General features: G+C 46.3%; 1 protein-coding gene across 4 annotated transcripts in view; it reads right to left on the bottom strand.

Moving 5' to 3' along the window:
* The window catches only part of UBAP2 (ubiquitin associated protein 2), a 1436418-nt gene that overhangs the window by 288268 nt on the left and 1126976 nt on the right, over positions 1-21174 (bottom strand). For all 4 annotated transcript variants that reach the window (XM_086960301.1, XM_086960303.1, XM_086960302.1 and 1 more), the window contains exon 21: positions 869-919. In XM_086960301.1, coding sequence (XP_086816427.1) covers positions 869-919 — 51 coding nt within the window. The remainder of the gene's footprint in view (positions 1-868; positions 920-21174) is intronic.

Below are 21174 nucleotides of genomic sequence, written 5' to 3'. Positions count from 1 at the left end.
ACTTATATCCAGAAGAATGATGGTGACGTCTCTGCTTCCGGTCCCTGGATCTCCCACAAGACAGGGACGTCGAACGGCGCGGAGCTGACTGCGGGATTTCAAGCAACTTTCGGGACTGCTCCCGCAGGCTTCGGCACCATGGCCCGGCAGTCGGGGCACAACTTGGGGTCATGATCGCGCCACAGGCAGTAGAGACACACGCGGTGTGGGTCCGTCACAGACATCATGCGGGGACAGTCCCCACAGTTCTTGCACCCGGGCGTCCCTACAACACCAGGAGTCGATCGACTCGAAAAGAAGAGGTAAAAGGCCTCGAAAAACTCAGTCAAAAAGTGACTGGGGGTACTTGCTATTCCCGGATCTGCCTTTGCGGAAAGGAAGAACTGACGTCAGCGCGCGTGGCCGCGTCTTAGTAGCTCCGGCGATGTCATACCGGCACCAAAGATGCCCGCGGAGCTAAAAGACAACGCCTACTGACACGCAGGGGTACTGCTGATGAAAAAACTTTCCGGATCCAGTCTGACGCCTGGGGTAGTTCTAAGGTAAGGAATCTATCGCTACGTGTTTCTTTCAGATATAAAAAGCAATTGTTTAGACATGCATAATGGAATAGCGAGTTCGAACTAGTCTATTAACAAAAATCATCCAAGAGTAGACACTTATGGGAAACTAATGAGCAGAGAGAAAGCAGACATGAAATGAAGTTCTACCCCCATAAATGGGGACAACAGTGTGTCATTTTTCAGTGTTTGCACGTTTTGGCTGAATCGGGGGTAGGAGGAGTGACACAAAGGAGACACTGGTTTATTACTGATGCAGACAGATTACCTCAACTACTGTTAAAATAAATCCAAATTAAAGTCCTTACCATAGGCAACCTGGACTGCAGCATCTGAAGGTCATCGTAACCATAAATTTGCTTTAAAATATTGGGAGACAAAAAAATAGCAAAGCATCATTTTAAGTACTTTTCTTTAAACTTTCCTTGATTCAAATAAAAACCTAATTTTGTTGAGAAAACATAAAAAAACAAACTTAATAAGATGTGCAATCATAAGTCAAGAGCACAATAAAAGATCTGTCACAAATTGAACATCCGAATTATAAAATGCAGTAGAAAAAAAAAGTTTCACAGAGGTAAAATATTAGCACCGAATAATAGTCAAGTAAATGTCTTTAAACTCAATGTTATGACACAAAAGCCTTGAAAGCATACTTTACGCATCTGCCACATCAGTCACCTACCAAATTGTGAATACCTCACAAGGGCAGGGCATATAACCCTTCTAACACCACAAGCCTGAAATGTGCAGCTACACATACCAAACAGCACTGACAATTATACTTACAAGCAAAAACAATAAATATTAAGAACATCCATACTACGTGTAATCCGAATGAAAAACTGAAACCAGACTTCATCCTATCATTGAATCTTTGTGATGAGGGCAGGATGGTGCTCAAACCCGAATGCGCCCCCCAAGGCCATTTTACCCGCAATATCACAACATTTTTGAAACAGGTTTCCATACACATAAATGGAACTTACACAAACAGCACTAAAAAGCCATATTTTTCAATTTCGCCATCTGTACTATGTTGGATCTGCATGTTATGCGCTCTCTAATGTTTTCCTGCCTGTGTAGTAAGAGGTGTGATTTGCTTAGATATTTGTGGTCTTGAGTGCAGGACATATAGAACTGCATGGAATATCACTATTGTGTGGCATGTAGAACATTTTGTTGAAAGAAATGCAAGTACAGGTATACAAACTTGCAAAACAAAACACAAATCTTACAATGGCAACCGAGCAATTAAATGGTTTACATATCCAGTTCTGCATCTGCCCACTGCTGCACTTCTTTTCAACCCGAACCTGGCAGCAGGGGACATGCTATCACATCCACCATAATTACATTACTTCTCATGAAAATAAGTATTATCCAGTGAGAAATAAGGAATAAGTTAATTACCTGTAACTACAGTTATCCAGTATTGGTATTGTTCATAGAATCACATGCCTGAAATATTCCCCGTCGTCGTAGTGGGAGTCCCACTGTACATAAATAAAGTAGTAAGTTAAATTAGTACCTTTCCTTAGGCTATTACGGTACCAACCATATACTCTATAGCCTATTAATCTCCTTTTACAAAAATGACCAAAGTAAAAACTCAGCCAATCAGCACCCTCTAGAGTCTTTCCCAGCGAGGCTGAGTCCTTCAGATTTTCCAGGACCAGTGTAGTTAGTACTGTATCCTAGAGGTGCCTCCCAGGGGAGGAGGGTGGGTTGCATGTGAATCTATGAAAGATGCCAATACTGGATAACTTTAGTTACAGGTAAGTAACTGGTTTCTTATCCAGTATTGGGGTATCTTTCATAGATTCACATGCCTGAATCAGACCAGTAAGCAGTTCCTTATCTGTGTGTGTATATGTGTATATATATAAAATATATATTACCTACTGGCGGTCGCCAGTAGGTAGTTATAGTTAGGACCTATTTTCCATAGGAAATTCACAACATTCTATTTCCAATATCATTGGCGTCGTTTGATGAATCTTCGCAAAATTTTCAAAACTCGTGGGGCGCTCCGGTCCTTTCCTACCCTGAAAGATTCGGGGTGATTCGGCAAGCAGGGGCCGAGAAAAAAAGGGGGGTCCCAAAACGTGTTTTCCCCATGCAATTGTCCATAGGAAACTTTAGACATGGCTACAGCCCGAACTGCTGAACGTAATTACCCCAAATTTGGCAAAGAGATGGCTCTTGGTTCAGAAAGATGCCTTTTTGTTAAATGGTGTAAATCCGTTCAGTAGTTGCTAAGAAAATCTAAAGTAAATACACATATATATCTATAGCCGCAGAGGATCCGCACACCCTACAGATTAGGATCCGCGCAACCTACAGATTAGGATCCGCGCACCCTGCCGATCACGAGCTGCATTGTAATTGGTTGTGAACACTAAACCAGGAACTGTTAGGAGCCATCTTGTGCCTCGGTAGAAACGAGGCACAAGATGGCAGTAAAATGAAGGTGTAAAACAAGAAGAGGGGGAAGGGTTGAGACACCCTGACCCCATTTGGCAGGGTTGAAACAGCCTGACTCCATAGGTCTGCTGAGGTGGTCCCACAAGGCCCCCGAGGGACAGAAAAAGCATTTTTTTTTTAAAGTGCCGTGATGCGTGCAGGTTGCGCGGATCCAGCCGCGAAAATGAAAAGAAATGAAGCGCGGCGTCCTGCGCTTCGTTTAATTAAAGCCCCCAGGTGGGTCAGGTCCTGGGGACATGCACACAAAAAAAAAGTGGCGGGGCCCGATCACCCCCCCCCCCCACACTGCCCTGGGGACCGCCACCCCGGGTCTTTTATAAAATATGTGCAGGGAGTACACAGCCGCCTCAGGGACCGCCAACCCCCGGGGCTTAAAAAAAAAATGGGAGGGGAGCTCAAAGGCTCCCGCAAGCCCTGGGGACCGCCACCTCCCAGGGGCTCTAAATATTTAAAATAGGGGGTCCGTAACGGATCCCCAAGCCCCGGGGACCACCACCCCCGGGGCTTTGCATTAAATGGGAGGGGGCCGTGTGGCCCCCCTCCTGGAGCCAATGATAGCCCTGGGGACCGCCACCTCCCTGGGCCGGCTCTTGCTGTTATCTCGGGGTGCACACCCCCGGGGACACTGCTGTTTGCTATGGCAGGGCGGGAGCCTCGTGTCTCCCTGCCATAGCAAACTTGGTTTGGATTTTGGAAGATAGAGCTTTCAAAATGCAAACAGATTGCTTTTCCACACGGGGAGCTGCATGTTAGCAGCTACCCATGTGGTAAAGCAATGCCGGCTCCCGGAGGACGCGGGGAGCTGGCGGGACCGTGGGGGCATTGGCGCTCCCCCCACTGTTGTATATAGGCTCCGGGGGATGGGGTTCCCGGGGAGAATAAAAATTAGTGATAGGAGGTAAAAAAAAAATCCTGTAAAATTTGGAGTTGCGCACCCAGCGTGGCGCTCAGGGCGGCCCACTGGTGTGAACGCGCTAGGTGCACGACTCCCAGTGCGGTCCTCTGGGGTGAGCGCGCTGGGTGCGCGACTCCCAGCACGGCCCCCTGGTGTGAACGCATTGGGTGCGCAACTCAAAACAAAAAAAAAGTAATATTTTTTAAATACACATCAAGCTTATGTGTTTAGATCTTGGGTGGCTCTAAAAAGAGCCATTGTGTTTATTGGGAGATTTTGGTATCTACAGGTAAGTACCTATGCAGATTCTAAAGTTGTTGAGAAAGACTTACCATCTGTAAAATGTACACCATTTCTCCTATAGTTGCAATCCATATTAAAACACAGATTGTTGTTGTAAATGGACCCCATCTATAATCTCCGAGATAAGCAGAAACAGCCTTATTGACATGTTTCCTAACTTTCTCAATCTGTGGACAAAATTGATTGGACCAGTTCCATTTCTGTCTTTGGCATATGTTAGAATAGACAAAGGCAGTTTGGGGGAAAAGTGACATCAATTCTCCAAAGGTGTCCTTCATAAGCATTTCCAGACCAACCCCAGTCAAAGTGCCTAGGTCATTGCCACCACAGCGCACAATTATTAGGTCAGGGTGTTGGAGATGCAAAAAGGATTTAACCAATGGCATCAATTGGGCCACTTTAATCCTCTCTGTCCACTCCATTTAATATCTACAATTGGCAAAGCTAAATCTGTCAATACCTCTGTTTTCAGCATACCTTTTGCTCCAGAAAATATAGCTGTCTCCTAAAATCCACACTCTAAGAATCTTGAAGGGACGTCTGGATGCACTCAGAAGGTGTCTGTATGTGAAATGGGCAGTTTGAAAACTAAGATCTTTCTAAAATGGTGTATAAGATGCAGTTTTAAAAATAGAAGAGAAATGATTGGCTGTTTGAGAACATTATGGACTGAAAAATAGGGTGCATGTTTCTGTGTTTTAAACGCATGTTTCTTATTGGTTAATAAAAACTGTTTGAAAGGAACATTACAAAGGATAAGCTGATATTTTGAAAAGTCAAGCACACTTGCAGTTTTAATTTGCAACATTGTGTGCTGAACTTGTCATCTGTGTGTTCATTTGTGTGTTCCATGAACTGTTACTATGTTAACAGGCACTAAGCAGAATGGGGGTAGGGTTCAAAGTTATGTCAATTGGAAAGGGTTGAAATGTGTGTGAGAAGTTGGCCTGATATGTGATGTCCACTATTCTAGTGGGCACCCTGTATCAGTCCAAACAACCCTTATGGTGATGGTTGTAAAGTCAACCTTATAGCCCAGCTATCATAGTGGTAGCATGGACAAAGCAGTCTTAGGCTAAACTCAAGAGGGCATGTGAAGCCAGCTGTTTTACCATATGTAACCCCTTTAATAACAAATGAAAGGACACCACACAGGTTATATATAAAATATATATGTATTTATTACTAACACAACCCCTCTGAACTCTTTATGAGGTCAGAGGCACAAGCACATAAGATAATTATCATACAATAAGTTGCACAATATACAGTAAAGCCCCAAGGGCATGTAAAACCATATACTAAAATAGTGGTATAAGAACCACGTCGGCCGCTGGGGCTACGCTGTATTACCAAAGGTTAGGAAGCAGGAGGCCCACGGGAAGCGTGTGCAGTGTCTTACACACGCGAGTTACCATAGGGATACAATGGGAATGAAAGAGTTGGAAACTAAATCTTTTAGGACACTTTCGGATGGACTAGGAGAAAGCCACTGAAAACTAGGACACTAGGATAGTCGATACCCACAGGAGCACCGGAGTACTCGCGTTACCTCGCCCACAGGAGCCGGGTGCATAGGTGTCAAAGTGTGTTGGGGTTCGCCGCTGAATCCCATGGAGACCTGTGAAAAGATGCTGCAGGCGACCTGTAGAGAAGTGTCCGGTTGGATCCAAGGGCGGATCGAGGATGAAGAGTACCTGAAAGCAGAAGGGACAGAGTCTGGGTCACTAGCCTGTGACCAGGAAGGAACCAGAAAGGAACCAGGAAATGTCGTGAAGCTGGTCTCTGCAGCCACGTGGTCCAGGAGGTGTCAACGACAACCAGGAGCTGGGCATGGACTGTCCCACGAAGGATCTCGCTCTCGGCGGTGTCGGCTTCCGGATTAGTCAACAAGCCTTGGCAAAGGCAACCCAAGCAGGACTCTAAGATGGCTTCTGTTGCAGACCAGCAAGGTCTGGGGTGCTTCTCCTTTTCAGGGAAGCAAGAGACAGCCTGGAGCAACCAGGCCAGTGGTGTAGATTCGAAGGTTCGTTGTCACAGAGGACACTAGCCAACGGGCAAGTGACCGGACAGACGAGTTGAGCACAAAAACACTAGAAGGCCCCAACGCGGCACTCGTGGAGTGTGGAGGGCTTTGCATCGGTGTAGAAGGTGCTCGGGCTGGGGCTTCTCAATCCCCAATGCACAGCTTCGAGGGTGCCTCTGGAGCTGCACAAGTAGCAAGGTGCAGGTTTTTCAAGATGGCCGGTCCCAAGTCTCTTGTCGCCTCCACGGGTGTCAGCTTTGCTGTGGATCGGGCTCAAGGAAGTCTAAAAGTCTGGTTCTTGTCAGGCTCTGATCGGGCTCCGGCGGAAGCGTCGACAAAGCAAACCACAGATCGCTGGATGGTGCATGTTTGCACAGGGTGGTCACTCTTTGACCACAAGGGAGATTCTTCAGTTTTCTAGTAGCAATAGGACTTGGTTCCGAAAGCTGTAGACAGGCTCAGCTCATGCCAGAGCACTATCTCACATAATTCCAAGCACTCTGCCTCCAGGATTGTTAAGGCCTGCCATAGGAGTGACTTATAGGAGTATATGTGTCCATTTTAGGTTTAGATATAGGTATACTATATCTAAAGCAAAGGGTGATTCACCACCTTGCCCCAGCTGATTGATCAGCCAGTTGTGTCAGATTTGGATGGCCAGCTAGGGGTGGCATAATACATGCTGCAGCCCCTGGTAGGCCTTGGATGCACTTATGCCATGGGTACCTATGGTACACTGTACAAGTACTTACAAGAGTGACCCAATCCCAATTGGTAAATGCACCTAAGGTACATGGATGTCAATTTAGAGAGAGAACAGCTAGGCTGTGGGTCTGATTTGCAGGCCCACAGCCAGGGAAAATCGTAAACCAGTGAAGCAAAAAGCAAAAAATCTGGGGTGACCATAGGATTGCAGACCCTACTCTCCTACAGAAAGTCCTGGAGGACGGAACGGCCAAAGAAGCCATCCCTCCGGACTTGGCTGTCAAAGCAATAATGTCTTGCAAACATGTGCAGCAAGGCCCATGTAGCTGCCTGGCAAACATCCTGCAAGGGTACTCCTCGGCCCAGGGCAGTGGTAGTCGCTGTGGCCCGAGTGGATTGAGCCCTCAGTCCAACAGGGGGTTCCTTCTTAGCCAAGGAGTAGCACGCCTGGATACACAAGATGATCCACCGCGAGATGATCCCCTTGTGTTCCGCCTTTTCCTTCTTGGCGCTTTAGATCTCCTGGTCGCCTGCAGCATCTTTTCTTTCAGGCTCCATAGACTTCAACGCAGAAACCCGACACGACTTCGCACCTATGCACCCGCAGCCCGTGGGTGAGGTAACAAGAGCATTTTGGTGCTCAAGGGTAGATTGACTCTCCTAGTGTCTAGTTCCACAGTCGTTTTAGTCCTAACTAGTCAGGATTGTCCGTGCTCACCTATTTCTTGTACTGTCCATAGACGTTATTACACATCTTGCGTGTGAGTTCACACTCTGCACACGCGTTCCGTGGGCCTCCTATTACTTACCTAAAGTTAGGGTAGTGTAGTCCCAGCGATCCTACAGCCTCTGGACAGCTCCATTCCTTCTATCGACTTCCTTATACCACTTGTTTAGTATATGGTTTGTTGCGCCCCTAGGGCAACATTGTAACTTGCGCAACTTAACGTATTTTTCTTAAGAGTCTGGTCATGTGCTTAGCCCTCTGATCTCATAAAGAGTTCAGAGGTGTTTGTTAGTTAATAAATATCTTGTTTATTTTCGGAACTTCCTGTGTGGTGTCCTTTTATTTGGTATTCAAGGGGTTATATGTGGTAAAACAGCTGGCTTCACATGCCAAAAGAGTTTAGCCTAAGACTGCTTTGTCCATGCTACCATTAGGATAGCTGGTCTATAAGGTTGACTTACAACCAATCACCATAAGGGTTGTTTGGACTGATACAAGGTGATCACTAGAACTAGTGAGCATCATATATCAGGCCAACTTCACACAGCTCCCGCCTGGCTTTCGAAGACAGGGCCCGGCAGTCGGGGCAGGCCTTGTCGTCGTAGTCGACGCCTAGACAGAGTAGACACCGGCGGTGAGGATCCGTGACCGACATAGTGTGGCCGCAATCCTCGCAGTGCTTAAATCCAGGCATCCCTATGGCACCGATCGGAGACGTTAGACTTCGAAAAGATGATCAAAATGATCCAAAAAGTTAGTCAAAAAGTGACTAGAAGTACTGCTTTTTCCAGATCTGCGCTTGCTGGCGCGGAAAAAAGAAGAACTGACGTCAGCACGCGGAGGCGGCGTCTAAGTACTACGACGACGTCAACACGGCACCCACGACGGACGCAAGGGTACTGCTACGCAAACATTTCCGGATCCAGTCTGACGCCTGGGGATATTCGAAGGTAAGGAATCTATCACTAACGTGTCTCTTTCAGATAGCATAAACAGAGGACTCATCCCATTAACTCAGAGCCCCATCTAAGTTGCGGAAGGTTCCAAAATACTCTCTTCTTATTACTGCTTGATCTGGCAAGATCCAATTTGGAGACAGCCAAGACTGAAGACTGCAAGTCTAGAAATGTGGGAGGGGTGGATTCTGTCCATCTTCTACATATTTACCTCCTAGCTAGGAGGATAGCATGGAAAAGCAGAGCTCCAGCAGGGCCAGTAACTTTTTCTGGAGAGCCGAATATAATTAGGGGTAAAACTATTTTGATAGGGCAGCCCAAGGTGCTTGTCAAAAACTTACCAATACTTCCCCAGAAGGCAGCCAGAGGTAGACAATCCTTAAACATGTGGATGTCTGAAGCAGAAACCCGACCACATTTTTTACAACTCACGGGTGGTCCTTTGGTGATTTTTGACAGTTTATGAAGAGTGAAGTAGGCCCTATGGATGGTAAATAGGTGGTTTCTTTTTAACCGAGCTGGTTTCACGACTACGTATAAGATCTTACAAGAATTCTGCCACAGTTGAACATAGTCCTGTGTAGGAATAGAGAGCCACCCCACAGTTCCTCAGCTAGTTTGAATTTGCTGTCTACGTCTTCTAACAATGTTTGGTACCAGAAAGAGACTTCCTTCCTCCCTGGGGGCTTGGTCACAAGCTGGCGTTCTAAAAAACTACCATAACCCACAGCGTTCTTACAATTTAATTGTGGGTGGTATTGAAACCAGCTTACCAGTTGAAAATATTTAAATCGGGAAAGACCTACTCCAACCCTGTCCTCAAGATGTTCCCAGGAAACAAGAGTGCCTCCAGGCAGAAGGTCTCGCAAACCACCAACCCAGCGTCTCTATGCCAACCTGTCTTTAAACACTCTATAGCTCCTGGGACATCCCGGACGAGAGCCAAGCTGGAGAAATACCCAAGCGCCACTGAACCCCTCACTTTAGCTAAAGTTTTAGCCACCCACTGGAGAACCTTCAGCGTAACTTTTTTTTAAAAACTTCGGATCCACGAATTTAAACAAAAAACCCTCTTCTGATAATTTGGCGCCCCCCCAAGCATAGCCAAAAACATCCCTCCAGCACCTGTATTCACAGGCATTCTTAATAACATGTGTAAATGTGAGAGTTGGAAAGCCCCGGCATAAAACTGGAGATCTGGTAAAGCTAGGCCTCCCTTTTCTCTTCTCCGCATCAGCTTTTTCCAGGCAATCCTAGGTGATTTGGATGCCCGGACGAATTAATTTCACTCTGAAACTTATCAATCGTAGATTTTTCAAAATAGAGAGGAATACAGTTAAAAAGAAAAGTAATCTTCGGGATTATCAACATCTTAATCAAATTGATTCTGCCTCAGATGAATAAGGGAAGTAGTGCCCAAGATCTCATTAGCCTCTGACAGTCCCTTGCCACTAGGGCCATGTTGGTATCGGCGATCTTAGTGATGTCTTGAACAACATGGACTCCCATATATCTCATTTTGGAACTAAGCTGGTGCTGATGTTGAGTCTCTACAACATTCCAGGTCATGATTTCTGTTTTCGAAGCATTCATTTCATATCGGACACAGAACGAAACTCCCAGGCTAAACTGATGACTGTAAATTAGCAGAAAAAAACCAAAATCTCAGCATACAGGGCTACCTTCCTCTCCCACTACCCATAACTAAAAGGCTGAATATTGGAGTCGTCCCTAAGCCGTTGAGCAAATGGCTTGAAGTAAAGGTCAAAAAGAAGTGGGCAGCCCCGTCTGGTCCCTCTTGTGATCTTAAAAGGGTCTGCAATATTCCCGTTAACCAAAAGTCTGGCCGTTGGGTTCTGATAGATCAACTGAACCATTAGGCAAAAATTTTCCCCCAAGTTGAACTTCCTCAAGAACTCAGACAGAGTGGCGTCCAAAAGTCATGGCTGCCAATGGTAGGGAATATGTAGAAGCGAGATCAATAGCTCCAATGAAATCATAGGAGAGGTCCGAAAGCTGCTAGTTCCTAACGAAGCCCTTCTGATCTAAGTGAAGGACATCCCCCACCATGAGGCCCAATCCCACAAGTTACTTACGTTCGGTTACGATATATCTGTAAGAAACAGTAGTTAGTATTAGATTCCTTACCTTAGAATATCCGCAGGCGTCAGACTTGATCCGAATAATTTTGTGTAGCAGTACCCCTGCGCGTTGGTAGGAGTCGCCTGCCGTTCCGCGTCCGTCGTCGACGCCGGGATGACGTCAGAGTACTTAGACGCCGCCCTTGCGCGCTGACGTCAGTTCTTATACACAGCTTTTCCGCGCCAGAAACTCAGAGCCATGATAAAAACCAATACTGGTGCCATGAAAACTAGGGCCCTGAAAGGGGGTGACCTTAACCCTAGATATCGGTTAGCAGAACGATGAGGATGGGTGGGGCGGTAAGGAATCGAATACTAACTACTGTTTCTTACAGATATATTTTTACCGAAGGTAAGTAACTTGTGCATTTGAAAGAAACAGGTAGGAGGGGAAACAAAACAGGTGTCTGGAGAGGTGTCCAGGCCATTGGCCTTCCCAAGTTCCCCTGTCCAGTCTTCTTGAGACTGACACTCTCGGGTCAGAGGGGCCTCAGATCCCTCCCAATTCTCATCATCACCCATCTCCTGATACTCAGGGTTTCCAATCAATGGGGCCGGTTCATAGAAGTGAAAATCTCCAAACGCTGTCGAAAGCGGCGCCCAGCGGCACCGTTCCGACGTCGGAACCAGAGCAAAGGAGGCATCGGGGGCGTTGCCGCCCGAGGACGGCGCCGGAGGAGACACCTGACAGACCGACGCCGGGGTGGGAAAGGTCGTAAGGTCCACCGGCAACGAACCAGATCCCGAAGAAGGTCCAGTGGGGTCCCGCAGCACCGGGCCCGAAGGCGCCGGCAGCGTCGGGACCACATGACCCTGCGGCGCCGGGCCCGTTGGCGCCGGCGGTGTTGGGACTGTGGGGCCCAAAGGTGCCGGGCCCAAAGTACCAGACGGCATCGGGCCGAATCACCCAACGGCATCGGGCCGAAGCACCCGACGGCGTCAGGGCCGAAGCCCCCGACCCGCTAGGGGCCCCAGACGGGTCCACCGGGCCCGAAGGCGCCGCGGAGCCCATCGGAGGAGAGAGGGACCTCATGGCCATGAGGAAACGCTCGATCTCCTCCGGCGTCGCGTCTCGCCCAGGGTGTGGAGCTGGACGAGACGCCCGCGACTCCGATGGAGCCGCGTGGGCGGTGTCACCCGAACCCCTGGCTGCATCGCGCGAGCGTCAGGGGGAGTCAGAAGAGCGATGACGCCTCTTCGACTTCTTGTGCTTCTTACCTGACGACGACTTCGACCCGGAGGAGTGGTGCTGACTCTCGGAACTGTAGTGGCTCAGAGCCCGCGACCTGGCCCTCGACCTCCCCTGGGACCGGGACCTTTCATGGCACGGGGCCGACTGCCGGAGTTCGAGTCGCCTGCGGGACCGCTCCCGCCTGGCTTTCGAAGAGAGGGCCCGGCAGTCGGAGCAGGCCTTGTCGTCGTGGTCGACACCTAGACAAGTTAGGCACAGGTGGTGAGGATCCGTGACCGACATCATGCAGTCGCAATCCTCGCAGTGCTTGAAACCAGGCATCCCTACGGCACCGATCGGAGTCATAAGACTTCGAGAAAAGATCAAAAATGATCCAAAAAAGTTAGTAAAAAATTGACTAGGGGTTACTGCTTTTTCCAGATCTGCGCTTGCTGGCGCAGAAAAAAGAACTGACGTCAGCATGCGGAGGCGGCGTCTAAGTACTCCGACGACGTCATCACGGCGCCCACGACGGACGCGGAGCCGCAGACTGCGCCTACCGACGCGCAAGGGTACTACTACGCAAAAGTTTCCGGATCCAGTCTGACGCCTGGGGATATTCTAAGGTAAGGAATCTATCACTAACATTTCTCTTTCAGATAAAGGTGCCAAGAAACTGAGAACTGCAGGTGATTAACACCTGCGTATCATCTGCGGACGACACTGTGGAGAAGCCAAAGGATTTTATAATATTGGCCAGAGGGGTCAAATATAGGTTGAACAACAGGGGACTAAGAATCGACCCCTGTGGCACCCCCAAAGTGAGAGGCATGTTCCTGGATACAAGGGTGTTTATTTTGAGATAAGTATAGCGGCCGGCAACGTAGTCTTCAAACCAGGCTAAGGCGTTGCCCCTGACACCAATCTCCCAAAGCCGATGTTTCAGAATGCTGTGGGAGATGGTGTCAAAGGCCGCCGATAGATCCAACAGGACCAGAATTGCTGACTCCCCTCTGTCCAGGGAGAGCCGAATGTTACCTACTATCTCAATCACTGCAGTCTCCGTACCGTGAGCAGCACGAAAACCTGATTGTGAGGGATCAAACAATGCATGTGTCTCAATGTAGGTGGTAACTCGTTTATTTACTAGATGTTCAAGTACTTTCCCGAAGAATGGTAGAAGGGATATAGGTCTATAATTGGATAGGATGGAGGGGTCACTGTTGGCCTTTTTGAGAATAGGCTTGACCTGGGCTAGCTTCCAACTGCTAGGAATAGAGGCACTCTCAAAGGAGTGATTAAAAATGTTAGTCAGCGTGCCAGCCAAAAGCGGGAGTATCCCACTGCATCTACGTGGGGATAGTAAATCGGTGGGGGAACCCGATTTAATTCTCTTAAGGGCTTCTAACACTTCATCTGAGGTGGTTGGCTCGAATTCGGTTAAGGATGGGATGACAGTGGTTTCAGAGGAGACCACAGTCCCTGGAAATGGTGCACCTGACATGGGCTCATCCTGATTGGCTGCTAAAAATGAGGAGTAGATTAACTTAATTTTGTTATCAAAATAAAAAGATAGTGAGTTCACCCACTCTAAGGAGGGGATAAATGCGGAGCGCTCCGCCAGAGGGGTGGTGAACTCCTTCAAGATTTTATGCAGTTCTTTACTCGAATTGGCCACCTTATTTATTCTCTTTTTTTTTTTAAATGTATTTATTGAACAGCATCACATATTCACAGTCAGAAATACTATAACATTATCATCCATATAAGCAGCTGAAATATATACAGTACAGAAAATGAATATAAATTCCAGAGACGGGAAGATAGAGTACTAGGAGCTTAGAGGAATCAACAAAAGGCGTACAATACTACTTTGTATTTGTATTTGTATTTGTATTTGTTTTATTTTTTGTATCGCGCATAGTTCACCCGTTAGGTCTCGTAGCGCTGACAGATGGGTAAAGACAAAACAGAACCAGTATGTATGGAAGTGGATGACTAAGGTTTGAAGAGCAGAGTTTTTAGGTTCTTACGAAAAATGATCAGATTAGGTTCTGCTCTCAGATCTAAGGGAAGTGAGTTCCAGAAAGAGGGACCGATTTTTGAGAAGCATCTGTCTCCGTTCCTCACTGTGCGGACTCTAGGCGTCTTTAGCAGTAGTTGGTTGGAGGAGCGAAGATTTCTCATTGGGCTGTGTCGGTGCAGTTTGTCTCTGATGTATGCTGGTCCATGTCCGTTTAAGGATTTGTGGACTAAGCAGCAGACCTTGAATTTTATGCGTCTGTTGACTGGTAGCCAGTGCAGTTGATTCAAACAGGGGGCAGACGGGGTTCTTGGTGGGAGACCCAATGCTAGCCTAGCTGCACTGTTCTGGATGGTCTGTAGTTTGGCTATGTTAGAGGCATTTATGTCTGCAAACAATGCATTGCCATAATCCAGGCGGCTGGTTATTAAGCTTTGGATTAGTGGTCTTCTGCTGGTTAGAGGAAGCCATTTGAATATTTTTCTAAGGCTTTTCATAAGACCTATACAGGTGTGTACCACTTTGTTAACGTGTGGTTGCATTGTAAGTTGGTCATCCATTAAAATTCCTAGATTTCGGACTGTACTTTTGGGTGGGGGGCATTGACCAAGTTCAATGGGCCACCAGTCCTGTTCCCATATTTGATGTGCCTTTCCGAACAGCATAATTTCGGACTTTTCCGCATTAAGCATCAAAAAGTTCTCAGTCATCCATTTTTTGATGGCCACCATGCAGGATTGAAATCTGATTTTAGTGTCGCCTGGCTCAGGACCCATGGTAACCAGGATCTGTGTGTCGTCAGCGTATGAGACTGTTTGGAAGCCATGATCTTTGATTATTTTGGCCAGGGGGGACATATAAACGTTAAACAACGTTGGGCTCAAAATTGAGCCCTGGGGGACGCCAATATTGTTGTCAGTGGTTTCAGACAGGAAGGGACCGGTTTTGACTCTGGATTTCCTGTCTGTCAGGTAGCTTTGCAGCCAGCCCAACGCCTTGCCCCTGACACCAACCCCCACCAGTCTCTTTATTAGTACTGTGTGGGAGATGGTGTCAAACGCTGCAGAGAGATCCAACAGAATCAGGATTGCTGATTTCTTTGAATCAATGGCAAGGCGGATATTATCCACTATTTCTTTCTCATAATAGTTTTTACCTGCTTATTTTGCTAAATTAAATATGTTTAATACTAAACAATATAGCTCATAATCAAGCGGTTTGATCCTTAACCCCATGCATCCATCTCTCAACTGGTTCCCATATTTTCTGGCCCTGCATTCGAGATCGCATCCCTTTAGATGAATAAATTGCGGTTTCATGATTATATATGGCCAAAAACCTTGCCAGCCACATTTGGAAGGTAGGGGAATCTGCATCCTTCCAACTAGCCGCTAATAAAATCTTATAAACAGTTACCCCAATACATAAACATGACTCCTGGGATCTATTCAATCCAAGTGAGTTATCATAGCCCAACATATATAGCATAGCTGATACCGGGATCGGATGTCCAAATAATTCTTCCCAGAATTTATTCAAATCATTTTTAAGTGGGGTTAACACCCGACATCCATAGAACATATGAATTAGATCCGCAGGACCCTGTGCGCATCTTGGACAAAGATCATCCGTTCTTTTAACCCATTTAAATAATTTTGCTGGGGTAAAATATAAATTAAAAATCGTTTTATATGACTGAGCTTTTAAATTTGAAGACATAATTATCCTGGATAATAATAACAAACTATAATCAATATCTACATTTGGATCGTTAAGCCTAGTAGCCCATGATGTTTCAGTATATTCTATATCATCTATTTTTTCTAGAAGTAAATCATATATTTTCCCTATTTTTATGCTTTTAATTGTCAGAATATCTAGGATAGGAATTGTTTCATATGTAATCTCAGGTATTTTAGCATTCATGATTGCTTTAATTTGATGAAATTTAAATTGGTGGCTGTTGGGAATATTATATCTCTTCTGTATATAAGAGAATTGTAAATCTAGCATATTTTCGCCTAGATCCAAAACCGTTCTTATACCTGCTTTATTCCATTTTTTGGCCATATCATCATTTACTAAACGGGGAAGAAGAAAGGAGTCCCAAAGTGGAATATATTTATTATGTTTCGGGATTGATAAAAATTTCGATATTTTTAGCCAAACTTTCCTAGAGCTAGCAATTATTTTAAATTTAATTTTTTTAAAATAACTTGGTTCTATCTGTTTTAATAAGAGGCCTTGGTGCTTGTTCCCTAATAGTAATTCATATATAGAGGGTATTACTGGTGTTATTACATTAGACTCCGTCGCTTTTGTATAGAGCATTGGAGCTATTTGTTGAAGAAAGACCGCCCAGTGGTATAGTAATATATTAGGAAGGGCTAAACCGCCTCTATGCTGGGGTAATGATAGATATTTGATAGACCTCCTAATTTTCCCGTATTGCCACATAAAAAATGAGATTAGTGAATCTATAGTTTTGAGTGTGGTATCCTCTACTATTAATGGTATTGCACGAAACAAATATAAAAGTTTAGGAAAAATATTCATTTTTACAAAATTACTCCTGCCGATAATTGATAAACGTAAACTATCAACTCTTTTAAGATCTTTTTCCAGCGTTTTAATTAGCGGATCAAAATTCAGATTACTAATCCTTTCAACTTTCGATGCTAAACATATCCCTAGATATGTAGCACTATCTACTCTCCTAGAGTCATTGTAGCTTGTGTGAGAAGGTGGCCTGATATGCAGTGCTCACTATTCTAGTGAACACTATGTATCAGTCCAGCAACCCTTATTGATGATTGGTTGTAAGTCAACCTTATAGACCAGCTATCCTAGTAGCATGGATACGAGCAGTCTAAGGCTAAAGACTCGAGAGGGCGTGTTAAGCCAGCTGTTTACCACACATATACCCCTTGAACACCAAGTGAAAGGACACCACACAAGTGTTATGAAAATAAACAGTTATTTATTAAAGCTCACAACAGCCCTGTACTCTTTATGAGGACAGGGTACTAAGCACAAACCAAAACTCTTACAAAAATACTTCTTTTAGCACAGTATATACAAATGCCCGAGGGGCACGGAAAACCATATACTCTGAAAGTGGAATGTGAAATTCCTAGCAGGTAAGTACAGTACTAATAGCTTTTGGAATCGCTAGGACTTGACTAGGGAATCGTTAAATTACTTCTAGGAGGCCTAGGGGACTCGGGTGCAGTGTGTGCACTCTCACGCGAGATGCGGACAAAAGTCTATGGTAGCTAGGAAGTAGAAAGTTAGTGTTCTCGGGCGAACCCGACCTGGTAGGGAGAAAACGAAAGTAGATTCTGACCCTTGGATAGTGAGGCTATGCTGGGGCACCGAAATGCCGAAGTTACCTAGCCCAGGGGCTGCAGCTGCATAGGTCTGAAAAGACGTCGGGAATCCTCGTAGACGGACCAGGAGCCGGAAGAGAAGATGCTGGCCGGTGACCAGTGAAGAAAGTTCAGTTGGATCCAAGCCTGGATCTCGAAGGTAGATGACACCTGAAAGCAGAGGGGACCAAGTTCGAGACTACTAGCCAGTAGTCAGTGGGCACCAGGAGGGCACCGGATGGTAGCCACCTCGACAAGGTGAGTGGGTGACGCTGGAGCTCGAAGATCTCACGGACCAGGAGGCGTTGTCGGCGACCAGGATGGAGGATCGAGCTGTCCCACGAAGATAGAAGCTGTCGGCGTCGCTGGACCCAGGATTGGGCAACAAAGCCTTGGCAAATTCAAGCCCACGCGGTGGACTCAAAATGGCGTCTGGAGTGGACCAGGAGGGTCCGGGGTGCCTCTCTTCAAGAAGGAAGCAAGGGCCAGTCTGGAGCAACCAGACCAGCAGTCGTGAAGTCGTTGGGCGTCGTTCAGAAGGCCACAAGCCAGCCGGCTAGTAGCCAAACAACGCGGTGCACAACAAACAGCAGAAGGGCCCCACGCAGATCGTGGAGATGCAGGGAGGCTGACCTTGGGTGCTGGAGCTGCGCAGGGTCGGGGCTTCTCGGACCCCAAAGCACTCACCAGTGGAGGACACGGTGGGCTTGCAGTAAAGATGTCGTGCAGTCTTGGCGATCGTCGGTCCCTCGAGGTCTCGTCGCACTCACGGTTCTCAGCTTGGCTGTAGAGGTGAGTAGAGGTCAGAGGTGCCAGGGAAGCCGGGTCTCGTCGAGCTGGGTCGTCGGATTCGTGATGAAGGACTTGCAGCAGACCGCAGTGTTCTTTAGGATGGTGCCCGCTTGATGCAGGGTGACTACTCCTTAGCCACAAGGGAGAATCTTGAAGAAGAAATCGTGAAGTCCTTTCGAAGAAAGTGGTATCTTGATTCCAAAGATGATCTAATTTGAACAGGGGGCCCGCTCCTATCTTTATACTAAAAAAGGTGGCTGACCCGGTGACTAGGTCCTGCCTATGGGTGGGACCAGGAGGGGGGTGGTTACACCCCTCTCCCCTGCCGGACTTCCCCAGGCCAGGGGCTGGTGTGCCCCTGGAACTGGTTCTGACTGGCCTATGCGTAGTGAGCACCGGGGTGCCACTCAGCAGTCACCTTCCTGAAAAGCCCTGCCTACCCAGGATACACAAAACCATGTCTGGGACGGTGCTAGCACCGCCCCTGACAGGAAACCCTTTGTCCAGGCTCCCCTCACTGGGAGGACTCCCAGCTGCAGGGGGTCAGACTCGTGTCTGTGGTGGCAGCATCCATTTTGTGGAGCTGAGGCTTTGCTTAACTTTAACCGGGGTTCACAGTTACATACATGTTGTGTCCCTCTAGAAGGGTGGAATGCTAACCCCGTCGCCAGAATTGGCGAGGGGTTAGTATTCCAATTCGTATGACACCTTACTCGACATGTTTTGATAAAGCAATACCAAAGTTAGCATTTAACCGCGAGGATTATAATGCACTTAAGAGTATATGGTATGCGATATCATGGAACAGCTATTAGGACTTAGTTCCGCAAGCTGCAGACAGGCTCAGCTCATGCCAGAGCACCATCTCACACGATTCCAAGCACTCTGCCTTCAGGATTGTCAAGGCCTGCCATAGGAGTGACTGATAGGAATCTGTGTGTCCATTTTAGGGTTAGGTATAGGTATACTACACCTACAGCAAAGGGTGATTACACGACTTTGCCCCAGCTGTCATGCAGCCAGTTGTGCCAAATTTAGGAGGCCAGCCAGGGGTGGCATAATACATGCTGCAGCCCCTGGCAGCCCTGGGGACACCTATGCCCTGAGTTACAGGGTCTGATAAGGTGGCCCAGTACCAATTGGAAATGTACCTAGGGTACATGGAATCCATTTTAAAGAGAGAGCAGTAGGCCTGGGGTCCTGATTGGCAGGGTCCCAGGTCGACTATGTCCAAAACCAGCTAAAACACAGGGCAAAAAAGTTGGGGGCAACCATAGTCAGGATGTACCTTCCTACAGCTTGTATTTTCGGTACAGATAATGATTGTTTTGGCTTTATTAAGTGAATAGCCTGAGAATGAGCCAAATTGTTGGGTAGTTATTTCAATTTGTTGAATCGCCTCCGCGGGATCAGGTGTTACAATTGCCACATCATCGGCAAAAACTTTTGTGTCAAAGTTACCTATAGATATAGGTTTGATAATTGTATTACGAAGTAGTTTATTGATTAAAGGGTCAATGTATAGAGCGAAAAGAAGGGGTGAACATGGACATCCCTGTCTTGTTCCCCTAGACACCTTTATTACCTTTGATTCCTTTCCCATAATCTGCAGCCTAGCTCTGGGTTCGTAATACATAGCTTGAATAGATCTAATAAAATTAGCTCAGAAATTCTTTAAGCGTAAAATAGTCCACAAAAACTCCCATGATACTCGGTCAAACGCCTTTTCGGCGTCGAGGAGGATCATTGACATTTGGCCCCCCTCTGCAGACACAAAATCAAACAGTGCAATGGCTCTATGGATGTGATCAATTGTACCCTTGCCAGGAATGAAGCCGTGTTGCCAGGGGGAGACAAGATGTTCAATCACCCCCCCGAGACGGTTAGCCAGAATTTTTGCATAAAGTTTGGAATCTGAGTTGATCAGTGAAATAGGTCGGTAAGAAGATGGATTCTCAACAGGTTTGTTTTTTTTGTGAAATATTATTATGTCTGTCTCTTTCCACGAGTCTGGAGTTGTAGCCGTTATTTGTATGCCTGTAAAAAGATCTAATAAAAAAGGCAGTATAATTGGACCTAAGATCTTGTATAATTCCAAAGGAATTTTATCGGGACCAGCTGCCTTTCCAGAAGCAAGACCTGCCAGTGCTAGTTGAAGCTCAGTGATAGTAATCTGGTTCTCAAGGTCATGGTCAGATAAATTGTCAAGAATATTTATTGAATCTGTGTCTCCAATGAATTGATTTACTGCATTAATTGTTTCGAGCCCATTTTGTGTGTTATCCTCGGAGTATAGGTCTTGATAATACTGCCGGAATCCTTCTATTATTTCATGAGGGTCAGTATATTGAGTATTATTTATATTTGTACAGGGTATTGTGTTATAAGAGGCTTTCTGGCGAGTACGTAGTGCCAACTGTTTCCCCACTCTTTCCCCGTTTTCATATAGATTGTTTCGATGTGCTTGAAATGTTTCAGCAGAACGCTTAGTTAACCAGTTATTCATTTCAGTTTTGAGAATAATTATCCGATGTAGAATATGTTTTCCATCTATACCTTGGGATATCGTTAAGACATGTTCTTCTTCAGCTTGAATTAGATCACGGGTTAACTGTAAGTTTTTAGCTTCTCGCATTTTCTTAATACGAGAAACGTAAGTTATAGTTTTGCCTCTGAGTGCTGCCTTAAAACAATCCCGTGCTGCCTTAAAACAATCCCATACCGCCCATCTAGAAGCGCTATACTGATTCATGTCAAAAAAATCTCCTACCCATTTTTTAATAAAGCTTACATATTCTAAATTAACCAGGAGTTTCCTATCAAAAGTCCATTTAGTACCCGGTCTGACAAAGTTGGATATATCTAGTGTTAAAACGAGTGGGTTGTGATCTGATAGGATCTTTGGGAGTTTTTTTATCTCAGCTTTGCTTGTCAGGTCCCGTGTTGCTAAAAAGTAATCTAATCTCACGTATTTATTATGTGGATATGAGAAGTATGTGTAGCCAGGATCGTTATGTTTC

This window comes from Lissotriton vulgaris, chromosome 3_1 (assembly GCF_964263255.1).
Source record: "Lissotriton vulgaris chromosome 3_1, aLisVul1.2, whole genome shotgun sequence".
Taxonomy (NCBI): Eukaryota; Metazoa; Chordata; class Amphibia; order Caudata; family Salamandridae; genus Lissotriton; species Lissotriton vulgaris.
The sequence above is the reverse complement of the archived record's forward strand: the minus strand, read 5'-3'. Positions and strand labels throughout refer to the sequence as shown.